Source organism: Leptodactylus fuscus, chromosome 6 (genome assembly GCF_031893055.1).
Source record: "Leptodactylus fuscus isolate aLepFus1 chromosome 6, aLepFus1.hap2, whole genome shotgun sequence".
Classification (NCBI taxonomy): domain Eukaryota; kingdom Metazoa; phylum Chordata; class Amphibia; order Anura; family Leptodactylidae; genus Leptodactylus; species Leptodactylus fuscus.
The window spans coordinates 38,881,811-38,900,680 of NC_134270.1; the positions used below are offsets into that span (position 1 = coordinate 38,881,811).

The 18,870-nt window shown below is 41.2% G+C and overlaps 1 protein-coding gene across 5 annotated transcripts in view; it reads left to right on the forward strand.

The window, feature by feature from the left end:
* CADM1 (cell adhesion molecule 1) overlaps window positions 1-18,870 on the forward strand; it is a 246,941-nt gene that overhangs the window by 208,932 nt on the left and 19,139 nt on the right. For 2 of the 5 annotated variants that reach the window (XM_075279758.1, XM_075279754.1), the window contains 2 exons: window positions 4,584-4,658; window positions 11,696-11,728. The exons of 1 other annotated variant lie outside the window; for it this stretch is intronic. In XM_075279758.1, coding sequence (XP_075135859.1) covers window positions 4,584-4,658; window positions 11,696-11,728 — 108 coding nt within the window. The remainder of the gene's footprint in view (window positions 1-4,583; window positions 4,659-11,695; window positions 11,729-18,870) is intronic. 2 more of the 5 variants (XM_075279755.1, XM_075279757.1) reach the window with 2 other exon arrangements.

Consider the following 18,870-nt stretch of genomic DNA (forward strand, 5'->3'; position numbering starts at 1 on the left):
GGGGTCATGGATATCAGATCAGTGGGGGTCTGACACCTGGACTCCACACCAATCTGCTGATTCGGCGGCTGGAAGCATTGTATAAGGTATATGACTCGAGGCAGCTTTGCTCCTATTGAAGTGAATGGCACCAGAGCTGTGGTGCTGGAGAACTGCAGCTTAGTTCCCATTCACTTCAATAGGAGCAAAGCTTCTTCCTGCAGTAATCCTTATATATGGCTATTGATCAGCGCGGGGTCTGGGTGTTGGATCCCACCAATCTGACATTATATCTACTGCCCATGTGTCTCTGACACCCCATTTATTTGATTCATTGTCAGGGGTGGTAACAGAGGAATGGGACATTGTAAAATGAAGAGAAAACCTGCACCAGAATTGCTATTACATGGGGAATACAAGAATGTACTAGAAGAGACACATCAGGGCAGGGGACGGGGTCTCTTTACTCACCAAAGTAACACTGTGTGAACTGGACTGTAGGTAAATGTTCTTTATCAGCATTAATTATGCAGCAAATATGTCATGGACTTAATAAGTAATGCAAAAATTTATGGCTGACCCATTGTATTGTAAGGACAGATGGGCAGAGCATGTGTCAGGTCATTTTACACTAGGCCACCCCTGCTGGCATTAAAACTGCAGATTCGTTGTCTCCGCCACCAGACGTATCGAGGATTTTGCATACCTTTCCACCTTTACATTTCAGTCCTCACCTGCTAGAATGACACATTCTCTTCCCAGCAGTCGCTGCATTGCCTCAAGGTTCTCCGGATTACACACTCTCTGTCCCGGCTGGTCATAGGGCTCGTAAATTCACTTGGCAGAATATCTTTTACTACCATGAGATGAGCTGCCATTATTAATTTTTGCGCTTGCCGCCACGCTGCCACTGTGCTCTGTGTCTTTCCTCTTTTGGCACAGCGGGGTCATTGTTCGAGCACAGCAGAACGTCGGGCCGGTGTGTGGTCCGATGCACAATCCAAAACTATTTCTTGCTTTTCAGTTTGGTCACTCAGTGCCAGTCCGACATCACTTTTTCATAGGCTGCCTGCAGGATTCCTTGTGCAAGCCAAAATTGAAATCTGAAACAAAACTTCTGCAGCGTTGTCTTTCTGGTCACAGCAAATGGTCAGTCAGTTAGTAGCAGCAGCTGGGGGTCGATGGGTAGAGAAGCCCGGGCCGCAGCAGGACACACAGACAAATTGTTCCAATGCTATGCCTGTTTACCTTCTCTTTGTAGTCAGTCGGCCTTGTAGACTATTGGAATCTACATTCATGTCATTCACTGTTGGTTTTTGATTGTGAACCTATTAGATAGCAATTCCCTCCTTGCTTAAAGTGACAAACATTGACAGTCCATTGCACTCGCTACATTGATAGTCCATTGCCATCACTACATTGACAGTCCATTACAGTCACTACATTGATAGTCCATTGCCGTCACTACATTGATAGTCCATTGCTATCACTACATTGATAGTCCATTACAGTCACTACATTGATAGTCCATTGCCGTCACTACATTGATAGTCCATTGCTATCACTACATTGACAGTCCATTGCAGTCACTACATTGATAGTCCATTGCAGTCACTACATTGACAGTCCATTGCAGTCACTACATTGACAGTCCATTGCAGTCACTACATTGACAGTCCATTGCAGTCACTACATTGACAGTCCATTGCAGTCACTACATTGACAGTCCATTGCAGTCACTACATTGATAGTCCATTGCAGTCACTACATTGACAGTCCATTGCAGTCACTACATTGACAGTCCATTGCAGTCACTACATTGACAGTCCATTGCCATCACTACATTGACAGTCCATTACAGTCACTACATTGATAGTCCATTGCCGTCACTACATTGATAGTCCATTGCTGTCACTACATTGACAGTCCATTGCAGTCACTACATTGACAGTCCATTGCAGTCACTACATTGACAGTCCATTGCAGTCACTACATTGACAGTCCATTGCAGTCACTACATTGACAGTCCATTGCAGTCACTACATTGACAGTCCATTGCAGTCACTACATTGACAGTCCATTGCAGTCACTACATTGATAGTCCATTGCAGTCACTACATTGACAGTCCATTGCAGTCACTACATTGACAGTCCATTGCTGTCACTACATTGATAGATAGTCCATTGCAGTCACTACATTGATAGTCCATTGCAGTCACTACATTGACTGGGAAAAACAGGGATTAAAAGTTTAGCTACACTTTAAGCTACAGGGATGGTCTGCTGATAACCTGCAGGGTATCCGTGGGTTTTTATCTTTTCAAGGCTTCCTACGGGCCTGGTCCTAGTTACAGACTACTAGCTACCCTATTAAAACTTTTTGCAATAAAATGTTAAACCTTCTCAAGTTTATGCATAAAATCATATCTTTATCTGAATTACTTATAGATAATAGATATTGAGATATCACCGTGCTGATAGGCCTGATGAAGATACCAGGTTAGGTGTCGAAACGCGTTGCCATTTAACCAATAAAGAATTATAAGCTTTCAGCATCATTTTTCCCGGATTTTTTTGTTTTTCTGTGTTTACAAAACTAGATAAGATAGAATAGTAATCCCACAACAAAGCATACATAGAATGTGAAACTTTGCATTTCGTTCCCGTAGTACCTTGCAGTCTAATCTCCTCTTGCAGTCTTATTCTTACTTTTTGCCTTCTTTTCTTTGGGCATCTGTTATCTGATCAGTTTCTGATCAGTTTCTCCAAGTAGAGGTTCACAAACTAAACCTCTATCATAGAACGTGTACTAAAATGTGAATGACTGCATGGACAGGAGATCTTTCCCTCATTGGTGAACTGTCAACTTAATTATGACTAATGTGTACAACAACCTATAGACAGTGTAAACCTACTAAAGAACAGGACACTCGGTAGGCCAGCCCTTCTTTCCTTTGATTGAATTGTATGCCTAAAATGCTTAACCAAGTGTCGTAATCTCTAGATGTAGGATAGGTGATATGGTGACTTGGGGAGGAAAGATAATTGGACTTTAGAGTGGACCTTTCACCACCTCCCCCAACTCAAGTTCTTCATCCTTTAATCGTTACCAGTCCACTGATTCCAGCACTATTTTTTCTCTAGCCCCCACCATTCCCAAGAAGTCTGCAGTTCGTTTTTTGTTTTTGTTTTTTTTAATCCTGATAAGCTAACTAGATTCTCTAATGTCTCTAAGTGGTTAATGCCAGACAGAAGCAGGCTAAGAAGCATGACTCTGCTCCAAACACAGATTGACAGTATTAGAGCTCAGAGTCCCACCCCCTTGTCTGTTCCTGCCTGACACCACCCTCTTGACATTAGAAAGTCTAGTTGGCATATCAGTCTCCAAAATTAACTACATTGATTGCTCAAGAATAGTGAAGACTAGAGAAAAAATTCCAAGTGAACTAGAATCAGTGGAGTGAAGACCCTTAAAGGATCAAAGATCTTTTTACTCCTAGTCCAGTGACAAGGGGACATCCTCTAGGAAAGTTTCACCATCAACATAGAAGGGGATTCTTCACAGTAAGAACAGTGAGGCTATGGGACTCTCTGCCCCAGGAAGTGGTGATGGTGGATCTATGGAACAAGTTCAAAGAGGACCTGGATGTCTTTCTCGAAGAGAACAATATTACGAGATGTGGGTTCTAGATTTTAAGGACGCGTTGATCCAGGCTTTTGATACTGATTGCCAGATTGGAGTCGGGAAGGAATATTTTCCCCTGAAATAGGTCAATTGGCATAAACCTCATGGGGTTTTTTGCCTATCTCTGGATCAATACTGTAGGGTTATAAGATGGACTTGATGGACCTCATCTACTAAATAACTATGAATTGGTGGAGGTGGTGAAAGACCCGTGTAAGCAAATAGGACCCTATCCTCTATGTATATTTTGGCGACTAAATCCAATATTTTTCTGAAAGTTATATGCACGGTGGACTTTTTTTTAAGCAAGTATAGCCAAAAACACAGTCCTTGTATGCGAGACACGAGAGCGATGCTAAGCATTTATGGAGCTAATTAGCTTGATGTTTCTTGCCACGGCTTAGAGAAATACGCGGCGGTTTCTATGCTCATTGCTTGTTATGTCCTTCAATATTTTGCCTTTATTTCTGATATCTCCTGCTGACAGGCTGCTTTTGCAGGTTTAATGCCATCATTACTAATTTAAATTTGTATGTGGTGTTTTTTATTCTTTATTTTCTATGAATTTTATGTGAGTTTCAGATTGTTGCATTGCAAGTATTTGTGTCCTGTGTATTCCATGTTAATATATATATATATTTCTCATTACTCTCCCGCTGATTTCCTGTTTGTATAATATGTCTGTTTTTGTTTTACTGCTATATTAATTATCCCTTTAATTACTTTATTTCATAATCATTTTACGGATGCTTTGCAATTTATATCCTACTCGGTTTCCACATTAATAGTGTGCTGGTTTCCATCGATGCATTGATATCCTACTGATTTTCCATTGATATTGTGGTTTTTTGTGATGTGTTTTATTTTATTTTTTTTTTATTTTAATTTGGATTTTTTGTTTTCCTTGTTTTTCATCCAGATCCCCCCACCACTCCCCCACCACCCACAACAACCACCACTACCACCACAACTACCACACCCTCCACCACCCCAGGTATGGTAACTTCATTACATGTGTGTATGTCACTTCCCTGCATGTATTTTGGTTTGGGGTCCAGCGGCCATATTTTCAGGTTGGTTGCACCCTCTGATTCAATATTTTATGTCAATGGGCTGCCTGAATAATTTCATGTAGGTCTTAGGATGGCCCTTGATCATTCTTGAAGGGAAGGTGCTTCTTCGTAACCATAACCACAATGTACCTAAAATGAAGCGGCTTTGTAAATAGTCTTAAAGATCTCGTTTTACGTGCACAATCCTGATGCAAATCTGTGTGTTTCCATGGTAGCAGACTACATTCAAATCGTATGTTGTCTGATTTTTCCGTTTTCCGTATTCCGTTTCTTTGGTAGGTAGATGGTTGTCATTACCGCAGAAGGAGACTACACAGTTTGTAGTCTGTTAGCATGGAGATACATAGGAGCTGTAAACGCAAAACGGAACATTTTGAAATTGTAGATACATTAAACAATAAAAAGATTGTTCGAAGTGGTGGAACTTCTTTTTGGATTCGAGTTTCCCTCGCTATATGTAAATCCATCCATCATTAATGTGACTCATAACATATTAAGCTAAATTGTCCCACATGTATAGCCTTTACCAAAAAGAGCTATTGTTGGAGGGTAAGTTATTCAGCATTGGCGTTATTATCAAGGGATGTTGATAAAATCTCTGATTTAGACTTTTATAAATCTGGTAATTGATTAGTTGCATGTCACCAAGAATGACCCAGATCCACTGCTGTTATTTGTCTAAATTCACTTATTCTACGGTTAAGCAAAATTTTGGCAAGTTTTGGTTAGAAATTGGGTGTTACCATTCACGTTCTCGCAGGACGTGTGCCCGCACAGTTTTTCATTGTCAATACTGAGTGAACAGTGTAGATTGTGTAGAGACACATCCCAACTGGTCACTCCCATTTGTCAATATATATATATATATATATATATATATATATATATATATAATTAGTAGTAATAACAAACAAGCAGAACAACAAAAAGTTAAGAAAAGTTTCTCCAGAATTCTTATTTCATGAACAATACAAGTTTTTAGCAAAACCCAGGAGTGTAGACAGGTCGTCGTTAATATTTGCAGAAATGTAACTTAGGTAGACTTTCAACTTTAATGCTATTCTTCGATTGCATGATGCTTGCGTTGGATTGGTTAATTGTGTGGAAATGTAAATATGCTCAAATAATCTGTATTCTGTGTATCAAGTCTTCATGAAGTTGAAGAGATATTCCCATTATAAAGGGGGTGGTGCAGGATTAGAAAACATGGCTGCTTTCTCCTTCTCGGGCAGTAATCTCATGTCGTTCGGTAATATGGCGGTGCTGCAGCTCAGTCCCATTAAAATGGAAAGCGTGGTTGTGACAAACGGACGTAATGTCCTGTAAAGAAGAAATGAGCCATGTTTTCTAATCCTGCACAACCCCTTTAAAAATTTATAATGTACCCTTTTTTGCTTGACTTTCCTGGACCACAGAAATCCCACATTGTGGTGGGGTCATGTCATGAATGTGTAAGATGGAATACAATTGTTATTTTTTTGGCTATGCTGATTCACAAAAAGATTTTTTTGAAAAATTGCAATTTTTTTCGCTAAATGTTCAAAATAATATTCCATCGTATACCAAATCTACAGGCAGTGATGGGTAACCAACAAGGCGCCACAAGCTGGTAGCTGTAAGTCTTAGTCAAAGAGAACCTTTCACCACCTCCACCAACTCCAGTTCTTCAGTAGGTGCTACTTCACTTATTCGGGCGCAGTTGGATTTTTTTCCTTAGCCCCCAACATTTTGGAGCATCCAGTGCTAGTAGTTTCAGTACAGTTATTCTGTCTATTGTCAACTGGGCGGTGTCAGGCAGGACCTGACAGACTGCTTGGGAAATGTAGGGGCTAGAGAAAAATGGAGGGGTAACTGTTAAAAAATGCAAAGAGGTGGAGTTGGTAGAGATGGAGAAAGGTCCTTTTTAATGGCCACATTGTGTACGGAACATCTTATCTGTTTAGGAAACCATTCAGACATTCTTGGACAATGCTTATGCTTGCCATCCTTATGTGTTTTTGAAGCAGATGCATTGATATGTACATAGCGATAAGAAGAAGCGATGATGGTGCTTACAAAAAAAAATTGGGGGGGGGGCCACACGGTGGTTCAGTGGTTAGCACTGCAGCCTTGCAGCGCTGGAGCCCTGGTGTTCAAATCCCGCCAAGGGCATAAAACCATCTGCAAGGAGTTTGTATGTTCTCCCCGTGTTTGCATGGATTTCCATCCCATATTCCAAAGACATACTGATAGGGAAAAATGTACATTGTGAGCTCTATGTGGGGCTCACAATCTACATTAAAAAAAAAAAAAATTTGGAAGTGTGGAACGTCCATATGTTAAGAATGTTGGCAAAAGTATTTAATATTGTACCAAAAAACAGACACAAAATGTTAATCCCATGTTTTTTTGTCTCTAGTATTATCCAAAAGCTAATGTGTTACATAATAATAGGACAAATTACAGACATTTATAACCTGCTTTTCTTGCGGAGGGGAACATTGTGAAGTAGGGGAGTTAGTAGCTGCCGAACAGGCACTCATCCCCAACACCCACAAAGGTCCATTGTTTTACAGAAAACCAATTTACCTATCAGTATATTTTTGACATGTGGAAGGCAACCAGAGTACCTGGAGGAAACCCATGCATATATGGGGAGAGCCTGCAAACTCCATGCAGCAATGTAAGAAATTGTGATGATAGATAGGAGATAGGATAGATAGATAGATAGATAGATAGATAGATAGATAGATAGATAGATAGATAGATAGATAGATAGATAGATAGATAGATAGATAGATAGGATACATATGAGATAGATAGATAGATAGATAGATAGATAGATAGATAGATAGATAGATAGATAGATAGATAGATAGATAGATAGATAGATAGATAGATAGAATAGATAGGAGATAGATAGATAGATAGATAGATAGATAGATAGATAGGAGATAGAATAGATAGATAGGAGATAAAATAGACAGACAGATAGAAGATGGATGGATAGATAGAACAGACAGATAGGAGATAAAATAGACAGATAGATAGATAGATAGATAGATAGATAGATAGATAGATAGATAGATAATGAACTGTAGTTGTCATAATACAATAGGATAAAATATCTTGGTGGTAATAGTTGAAAAGTGATAGTTTAGTGGACGTCCCAATGCTAGAAACCACACCAATTGTCAGAACAGGGTTCTCTTGCCCCATTGCCCCATCCCAGCTGCGACCTACATCACTTGAATCGCGTGGTGGTAATATATTGATGCTGCCTCTCCATGCAACTCTGTGGGACTGCTGGAAACAGCAGAATAATTTATTCATTTTACCCATTGAGTTGAATGGAACCACAGTGTATATGGTCTTAATCTTGCTATTTGGTAAATAGGGGGCACAGGACTCCATCAGCGGAGATATCAGTGGCCAGACTCCCATTGATGTATCATGTATCATCTAGTGTAAAGCAGATAGCATTGACTTGCTTCCAGATATTACTAGATTTCCCTTGCAGCACTTATCTGGTTGATGGAGGACCTATAGACCATCAGAAATAAGATAGCTTCAATAAAAAATAATATCCAACCACTTGTACCTGGGAGTGCCTGAATGATGATGCCAGCTGTCCACCCCACTTCTGAACAACTCTATTGAGCGTCATGTTACTTTCCTTGGAATTCCTTGTTTTTCTTCTATAGGTTGTTCTTATTTCCATAGAACGCTTCATGTCGGCAATTACTTTTGTCAAATCTTGTATACAATATAATTGAAAATAATCAGAGTTTTTGTTCCAATGGCACATCCCTGGTGGCTGGGTTATATTACAGCACATACAGGGTCAAGTGGTTTATTTCTGCTGGTTCCTGTAGTGCATTGTAATGTCATGAGGGCACATTTCCTTAATTAAAGGAATTTTCAAGCGTGACTGAGCTATTCGGAGTCTCCGAACTGTAGATCTGCAGTAAATTGCAGCGTGTGCTTCCTTTTCATCCTAAAAATGCATGTGGAGCCTGAGCCGTGTGGTTAGGATAAATGATGCCATGTGTAAATGACTACTTGCTTATCAAGACCATGTGTATTTACAAAGCTTTTTTTATAATGTTGAACCTATCGGTCAAGACAAGACAATTCAGAGAGATGCCGGATAATGTAATGTATGGAGATCAAAATCCGGATGTGTGACGCATTTCTGTACATCAGCCATTAGGGTGTATTTTTTGGTATGTCCCCCCTTCCAGAGACCATGGTTTTTTTGCATATATGTCACACTTGATGTTTTTTAATGTAATAAACAAATGGATTAGATAAAGGAAACTTGTGTGATTGATAGCGATAGAAGGGGATCTACACCCTTGTCCTCCTTGAGAAAAAAATTAAGTGCCCAGTTACTTTCTGATAGCTGTCTGTTCTCTTCACATCTATCTTGTCCCCCGTCATCCATACATATGCACAGTAACAGGAGAGTGGAGGGGACAAAGGGAAAGGAGTCTTATACAAAATATCTGCCATCAGGGAAGGGTCAAGAGGACTTCATACACGTTAGATGGTCAGCTGGACCCATCGAAATCACAGGATTGACCAAAACACATCTAATGTGAATGTCCAGCTTTAGTCTACCGTAAGATAAATTTAACAAAAGACACCTGTCCCTCAAATCCAGCCTCTAATCTTTACCATGTTACACCAGATTAAGGCAAAAAAAAAAAAACTCATCAAGATTATACCAGTTGTCGTAATCTTTCAGGTAAAAAAAATTCTCCCTCGACTCCAAATTAGGCAGTTGGAACAAATTCTTGGATCATTGTCCCATCTCCGAGATCTAAAGAATCCCTCTCTATAACACTGGTGAAACGTTCAGCCTATGTGTAAAGAGATCATTGGAAAGATCTACGTCCTATCCTTTCATATATTTCTACAGTGTTATTAGGTCACCCAAGCCTTTTTTTCCCCACAAGCGAACCAGTCTTTGTACTTCAATCCCTTAATTTCCTTGCCCCCTGTAAACCTTGTCTAGGTGATCCACAGTATGTTCTTCTTATACACAAAGTGACCAATATTGTAGAATATTTTCAACTGTGCATGACTGTATTATAGCTTCTATGATCAGTAGCTTCCATGACTATGGATGGTCTTCAAGCAACCTTTGGGTAGTGTTATGATAGCTTAGTCATTAGGGACATTCTTCTCCAGTCCATTTATGCAAAGTAATATGACATTCCATGATAAGTCCATTAAAGCTCCTTTCAAACATGGTGGTTTGCAGAAACTTCACTGCTTCAACACCATGTATGGAACGAGCCATGGATTCTATTATGTGCCAGAAAGTTCTCCTGAAGTTTGCCCCTTTCTAAGGATGTCTTTAGTAACAAACTATTGAACAATTCTACACCAAACTGTTTGAGTAGAAACAAAGTTATAAGTTCTGACCCAATGGGGATGCTCTGCCAAAGTCTATAAAGAAAAAGCTTTTGCAACAAAGATTGGGTTGATACGATAATCCCTTAATAGTACCACCATGGGGTAATTCAATGTGCTACAGCAGCATGGATAACACAGTAATATATTACAAAAAGAACACATACAAACTCATAGCAGATAGAAAGGATACTAGTAGACATAGCAACTAAAAAGAAAAGAAAGACTCAGATCATTTAGTTCTCTGTGCGGAGTGATCTCCACTTAGCCTGATGTAGATTATACAGCCTGACCGCGGTTGGGAGGAATGGAATGTGGAATTATCACCACAATGTCAGGAACAATCATAGAAAAATATATTCTTAAGAAGTTTTAAGAAACTGGCTACATTTTTACATGGGTATTGCTGGTTTTGGAAACCCCTGTCCTTACAATAAATGCAGTAATACTTCATGATCGGCAGTGTGCGGACTCAGGTACCGATTATCTGGAAAAGGGCAAATAATTTTTCATTCACTAAATACAAGAAGAATATCTTTCCCACTGCTCTTGAGATCGACAGGCTTAGGTGTGGTTATGTAGGTTCTGTACCTGGCAGACAACATGACCAACTGATAATACACTCAAGCATTGAACATGACATTTGGAATATGACACATGGCCGCCACATTATGTGTTGTGTTATGTTATAGGGGATTCATGGTTCTTTAGAACTGCTGGTCTATCACTAGGTTAAGCTATCAATGCCAGGTCAGTAGGGATTGAACTCTTGGTTCCCCGGACTATAACCTCTTTATAGTTTAGTTGCCTTTAGAGATGAGCGAGTAGTATTCAATCGAATACCTCGCTGCCATAGGAATGCGTGTAAGCGGCCGAACACCAAGGGGTTAAGCGCATCGAATATTCGATGCGCTTAACCCCTTGGTGTTCGGCCGCTTACACGCATTCCTATGGCAGCGAGGTATTCGATTGAATACTACTCGCTCATCTCTAGTTGCCTTAACTCATAAACAAGGGTGGCGCTCTTTCTCTATTTTGTAATCTTGGACAGCCCCTTTAAATTAAAGCTCTGTCTAGGCTGCAGGTAAAGGGGTCATTATAAGAGCAGGATACTAGGTAACTGTCAGATATGCAATTCCATTGTATGTGTTATAATTTATAATGGAGGAGCTTCATGTTACCCTGTGCATAGTAGTAATAGATATATAAGTAATACTGTATGATCATACTGAGGATTATGTAGTTATTACTGTAGAAATTTACAGGCCTGAGAAGTGAACAAGTACAGTATAGTATAGCCCCCCTCCCCAAAGATTTGTATTAGAACCCCACTGCCCATAGTTCCTTTGGTCCTAGAAGGTTGTGCTCCTTTCAGGACTGGAGGTAAGTGTGAGGTGTCTCTCTGGTGTATGTTATCCCTTGTCTTACAAATTCAATGCTGTGTGAGATTCATTATTGCTTGTGTATTATCTGTTCCCTTTATTTTGTCCCATTTTTCCCTTTTTTTGCATGCTGTTCCTTCCGTTTCCTCCCTTCCTCTTCCTCTTCCCGTGTGTAGACGCAAGTGCAACGACAGAGCCTGCAGTTCACGGTTGGTATCAGCTTTCTGTTCTATATTCTCAGATGCCAACAAGCCATGCCAGTCATGTAAAGGGATCGTATAATATATCCATAAGAGGGTTATGGGTGTTGAGTAGGATCCGTAACTTATTGCCCACCGTGTATAGTTTGGGATTGGTTATTTTAGGACCATCTATGGTCCTTTCCGTCAAGTGGTGAGTCCTGTGGTCCATTTAGATCCCTTACAAAGTCAGGCCTGGCTTGTTGCTCTGTTTGGTTTGTCTTGTCTACATTCTGGTCCTTTCCTGAGACCTGTGCATGAAATGCATGACTGCACTAATGGTGGGATCTGCAATGGGCAAAGGTGAAATGCGAAGTCTTGCTGAAATTCGGCTGACAACAAAACTGCACTAATTGTGTTTTCAAAGTCTTCCTAACAATAATGCTGAATAAAATATGTTAAACCAAGGTGAAATGTAGGTTTAGAGTCTTTGAGATAAGGATCTGTTGGACGAGGGGCCATCGGTGAGATGTTTGATGGTACCTTGGATAGATAGTTGCTGAACTAAGCAGTTCTAAGATGAACGTTCACCTTTAATAGCTGTTGGTGAGTCAATGGTGGTCATCCGTTCCATGCCCTACGTACATATGGATATTTGGGTCAACAGAAGGAAATTTAGCTGTGGATTTGTCTTTATTCGGTCACTGCTAAAACTTGGCCTGGTATTTGCGCAGGTTTAACACTTCACACTCCCACCTATCAGCTGTGTTCCAAGCACAGACTCGTACATTGTATAGTGACTGTGTTTCTTCTTGCATCTCCCCATTCATGAGGTTATATGGCCAATAAGCATGACATCACATGACCTGTGAAGTGGAAGCAGGGCTCAATGGGGCAGACCTACAGCTTGGATCAGCTGATTGGTGGGGGTGTTCTATGTTGGGCTGCCACCAATTTGATATGGATGATCTAACTTATGGATTGGCCATCAATATCAACCTCTGAGAAAACCATTTTAATGCATCCACTTTATCGTTTGCTATTAGCACTGCTCCACTTTCTTCCAGCTCTTGCTATAATAAGTTTCATGTTGTGCTTGCATTAGTTGTTATATTGTAATTTGTTGCAACCCCAGGATCAGGAAACTCAGACTGTACTTGCTATTAACTAAACATCGGGGCTTCTATTCTTTATACTACGAGTATCTCAGGCTTCCGCTTTGTGGTGGCTTCATGCTTTTATGCTTGCCTGTAAGTGGCAAAATGTAAGTCCGGTAAATGGAGTTTGTTCATGGAAAGGTGCAGGAACGTCTTCCTTGGTTTCCTCTTTTTGGGATACATTCCTCTATTTTTGGAAAAATGCGTTCTCTATCCGTAGTGATGAGGTCCTCAGAGAGTTTAACTACTGTTCGTGGTGAGAACCTTGGTGAGTTTATCTATCACTGGTGAGAAGGATCTTCAACAATATTTGTCATTGGTGGTGAGGAATTTAGACAGCTTATCTATCATTGGTAATGAAGACCTCAGAGAGTTTATCTATCAATATTGGTGAGGGTCAGACCTTAGAAGGTTTATGTATCACTGGTGGTAAGGACGTTAGACAGCTTATCAGCCATTGGTGGTAAGGACCTTAGACAGCTTATCAGTCATTGGTGGTAAGGACCTTAGAGAGCTTGTCAGTCATTGGTGGTAAGGACCTAAGAGAGTTTATCTATCACTGGTGGTAAGGACCTTAGAGAGCTTGTCAGTCATTGGTGGTAGGACCTCAGAGAGTTTATCTATCAATATTGGTGAGGGTCAGACCTTAGAAGGTTTATGTATCACTGGTGGTAAGGACGTTAGACAGCTTATCAGTCATTGGTGGTAGGGACCTTAGACAGCTTATCAGTCATTGGTGGTAAGGACCTCAGAGAGTTTATCTATCAATATTGGTGAGGGTCAGACCTTAGAAAGTTTATGTATCAGTGGTGTTAAGGACCTTAGACAGCTTATCAGTCATTGGTGGTAATGACCTCAGACAGCTTATCAGTCATTGGTGGTAAGGACCTTAGACATCTTATCAGTCATTGGTGGTAAGGACCTTAGAGAGCTTATCAGTCATTGCTGGTAAGGACCTTAGACAGCTTATCAGTCATTGGTGGTAAGGACCTTAGACAGCTTATCAGTCATTGGTGGTAAGGACCTTAGAGAGCTTGTCAATCACTGATGGTGAGGGTCAGGCTTTAGAAAGTTTATCTGTCACTGGTGGTAAGGACCTAAGAATGTTTATCTATAACTGGTGGTGATGGTCAGGCTTTAGAAAGTTTATCTATCGGTGGTGGTGGCGAGCTTAGAGAGTAGCTCTCCACTAGTCCCTCCTTGTCATACATTATGGTGGCCAAGACTTGCTTTGTGCCCATGGGTACATAGAGCAGTACATATTACTATGTTACATTTGAAATCTCTTTACATGACGCCTCCACCTATGGGATTATTCTACTGTATATTTTAGAAAGTTGCTTAAGCAGCACATTAGCCGATTCACTGCCGTCAGCCGCAGGAACGATCTGAAAATAGAGCAAGGCAGCGAGGGCTGCTAAGAAAATAGAGTGCATGGGTATTTTATCTGCTTTCAGTAGTTGAATGAGAGCCCAGATCTCTGCTCTGCTTCTATTTATCTATTAACTCCAGAGCAGGTAATGTGGCCTGCGTATATCAGAGAAGGATACAGCCTTGTATATTCCATTCCTTGCATTGCTTTAGTAGGACATGGTGCTGTGAATCCTCTAGCTGCTCAGCACCTTCATCTAATTAGAATGTCTGAGCTTTGGAGACACGTTCCCCGTATATACATTGTGACATTCTGTCTGTATACATTAATTTCCAGATACAGTGAGTCTGCGGAGAAGTTTAATCAGGAGGAATTTATCAGCACTCCTCTTGTATAAATGATACACTCGCTGACAGTTTGCATTACTCCTCCTCCCAAGCTGGAGAGGATTTATTATTATTGGTTTGCCGGCATTGCCTTTAATCAGGATTCTTCACATGCATGAGGCTGCTATTGCCTGACCTCCTTCCTTTTTACCCGCCACATTTTCGCCTTGGCACTGCACCCCCACCGCCTCTTCTTCTTCCTTCTGCACTGTTGTTTTAATTGTTATTAATTCTTTATAACCTTTTTTAATTATATATATATAATTTATTATCACATCTTATCAATTTACATCCGACATCATATACATATCACTCTCATCTCATATATGCCCTACCTGCAGTCTTACCATGCAACTAATGTTGCTTTCTATGCAGTACCTCCTATATAGCTGTGTAGGGGCCCTGAGGGCAACGGGCCTGCCATATCCTATTTAAGCAGCTGACACATTGGAGCAGCTCGCAGCACAATGTATATTATTATACCACCTGAAATGCCTTCGCTGCCCCTCTGACACTTTAGGGCAGGTGCTAACAGTTTTCACAGTCAGTGCCGGTTTTCCCTTGGGTATCAGGTTTACTGAGTGGCGCACAATATTTAGATGAATACAATTCACACAGCACTAGTAGACCTGTCATAGTGACAAGTCAGAAATTTGACTGGAGGGGTCTGGGGGGTGATATCTCTAGTAATCACTGGAACAAAGGGGCAGACTTGTCTGGTTTGAGTGCTGCGCTCCTCCTTGGTTTCTGATGAGCCATGCTTCTCTTTGAGGATAGCTCTCAGCTGGACACTTCTGTCTCTTGAGATCAGTGGGGCTCGACATACCCCAACCCTCACATATCACTATGACAAATGGACTTTACTCTCTGCTCTAGATAATCATCCTTAGGCCCATTACAGACGACCATGTGTATTTTGCGGTCCACAAATTAGTAATCAGTGTTCCTTTTTTGTGGACCATATGTCATCAGTGTGTCTGCAGCACCAACCAGTGCTAGTGCCGTAACGAGGAATGGCGGAGCCCCATGGCGAACTTTTGGCATGGCCCTTCCACCTTCCCCCATGTTCTCCCCCAACCGCCTTCCTCCCCTAACCAATCACCCCCTTCCCCCCAAAGTTTGCATAATAACATATATCCTGATGCAGAATAAGAAAGTCAACTTTGGAAAGTGCGCAAGCTGCTCTACAAGGGACTGTCATTAGTTTCATACCCATTTTCCTGCTGGTAGACTCCCTTTAAGTAAATGGGGCTGCAATATCAGGCAAAACCTTTAGACCTAGGTGGTACTGTATATATATATATATATATATATATATATATATATATATATATACACTCACCAGCCACTTTATTAGGTACACCTGTCCAACTGCTCGTTAACACTTAATTTCTAATCATCCAATCACATGGCGGCAACTCAGTGCATTTAGGCATGTAGACATGGTCAAGACAATCTCCTGCAGTTCAAACCGAGCATCAGTATGGGGAAGAAAGGTGATTTGAGTGCCTTTGAATGTGGCATGGTTGTTGGTGCCAGAAGGGCTGGTCTGAGTATTTCAGAAACTGCTGATCTACTGGGATTTTCACGCACAACCATCTCTAGGGTTTACAGAGAATGGTCCGAAAAAGAAAAAACATCCAGTGAGCGGCAGTTCTGTGGGCGGAAATGCGTTGTTGATGCCAGAGGTCAGAGGAGAATGGCCAGACTGGTTCGAGCTGATAGAAAGGCAACAGTGACTCAAATAGCCACCCGTTACAACCAAGGTAGCCAGAAGAGCATCTCTGAACGCCGCACAGTACGTCGAACTTTGAGGCAGATGGGCTACAGCAGCAGAAGACCACACCGGGTGCCACTCCTTTCAGCTAAGAACAGGAAACTGAGGCTACAATTTGCACAAGCTCATCGAAATTGGACAATTGAAGATTGGAAAAACGTTGCCTGGTCTGATGAGTCTCGATTTCTGCTGCGACATTCGGATGGTAGGGTCAGAATTTGGCGTCAACAACATGAAAGCATGGATCCATCCTGCCTTGTATCAACGGTTCAGGCTGGTGGTGGTGGTGTCATGGTGTGGGGAATATTTTCTTGGCACTCTTTGGGCCCCTTGGTACCAATTGAGCATCGTTGCAACGCCAAAGCCTACCTGAGTATTGTTGCTGACCATGTCCATCCCTTTATGACCACAATGTACCCAACATCTGATGGCTACTTTCAGCAGGATAATGCGCCATGTCATAAAGCTGGAATCATCTCAGACTGGTTTCTTGAACATGACAATGAGTTCACTGTACTCCAATGGCCTCCACAGTCACCAGATCTCAATCCAATAGAGCATCTTTGGGATGTGGTGGAACGGGAGATTCGCATCATGGATGTGCAGCCGACAAATCTGCGGCAACTGTGTGATGCCATCATGTCAATATGGACCAAAATCTCTGAGGAATGCTTCCAGCACCTTGTTGAATCTATGCCACGAAGAATTGAGGCAGTTCTGAAGGCAAAGGGGGGTCCAACCCGTTACTAGCATGGTGTACCTAATAAAGTGGCCGGTGAGTGTATATATATATATTACACTCATGGCTAACATCAGTAAACCTTGATTTTAATCCACCTTCCAATACCATTTCAGGCTTCCATGCTCCCCATATATGCATGCTTTTAGTATGTGGCATCTTAGCATGCTGTTTGCAACCAAACCATTGCATGTTGGGAATGCCTGCCCCTAATATATTACCTTCTCACTCCTCTATTCCTGGTGTGTCACTTTATGTAATGTGCATTATTTATGCTGTAAGATCTATATCCTGTACAAGCCCCCTGCACGTCTGGTGCATGCATATACATAGCCTCCACTTGTTACATAGTGATACTACTGATCTGTCCAGGCCGAGCATTTGGTGTCATCCTGATAATAAGCTTACAGGCCAGCAGTCTTCATTGAACTATCACATTTCAGATTGTAACATTGTTCTTTGTGCTGTTTTATCTCAGTCTGGTTGAAGTTCTTGATGTGCGCTTTCCTTTATGTCTCATTTTGCAGATTCTGCTCCTCATCTTCTCTATTGTGCGTTTTATGCCGTCACTCTCTTCTTTTTGTCCCCTAACTAACCTGCTCATCTTTGTACTTCATTCTTACTATTACTTCTTTTAAGCATGTGCTCTTCTCTATATCGTCCTGCTGGGCATTGTGCCCTTTACATTATCCTATATGTCAGCTCACTGCTCAGCTCTTCATTATAACCTGCTGTGTAGACTTGGTCCTATTCTTACTCCTTTCCAAGATCCATTCCATGCACTATCCACCTTTCCTTGACTATCTGTCATTCTATCTTCTTTCTTCTCAGTGCACTCTATACCTTTATATGTATTAGCCCTTGGTCATGATCATTGCAGTCACCTGCTCATCTTCGGTTCTCCTGTCTGTCTTCGGTCAGGAGCTTTGCAAATTGTCCACATTTCTCTTGTACTTTGTCCGTGTCCTTATTGTGTTACATACAGATTCACTGTATGCCACATTCATTGAGAGAAAATCCACATCTGACTTCACCCTTAGGTTTATACATCTGTCTGTCCTTCCATCTCCTGTCTCCAAGAAATTTTGATCTCCTACACATTAGCTTTTAGTATTCATTTCCCCCTGCCTACCTTGTATATAGGTATGTACATATGAAGCCCAACTTTTCAAAGAGGCAGAGTCGTAAAAAAAAAATAGAGCCCATCCTATATTTTTTACAGATCATGGACAGCACATGGCCAAGGGACTCCGTCATGTAATGGCTCTTACTAAGATGCTGCCAAAAAGCGTCCATAATTTCGAGTATCATTGATGATGTATGGCCAATTCCAGAGACAGCTGCATTGTCTGACACCAGAGTCTGTTATCTTTTGGTGCCCATGCCTGGGATCCTGGTGGCCGATTTCTTCTAAGTTCCTTATCCCCATGATGTTTTTCTAATTCTTTTGTCCTTTAGCCATGGCTGGGATGGGAATATGCGATCCAGAAGTCTAAGAGTTATGGAAATAGTCAAACCCAGCTGTGCTCTGCTGACTCTGTAACTCCCATAGAAGTGAATGTGTTCAATGGAAACAAGCTACGCGACTTCTCAAACCCTGAAAGTTACAAAAATCGTGTAGCTCGCTGTTTCCATAGCCTCTATTTACTTATATGACTTACAGAAACAACGTTAGAACAGCCACATTCATCTTTCTCAGTTGCCCAGAGACATGGATATTCTCATATCAGCCATGAAAGAC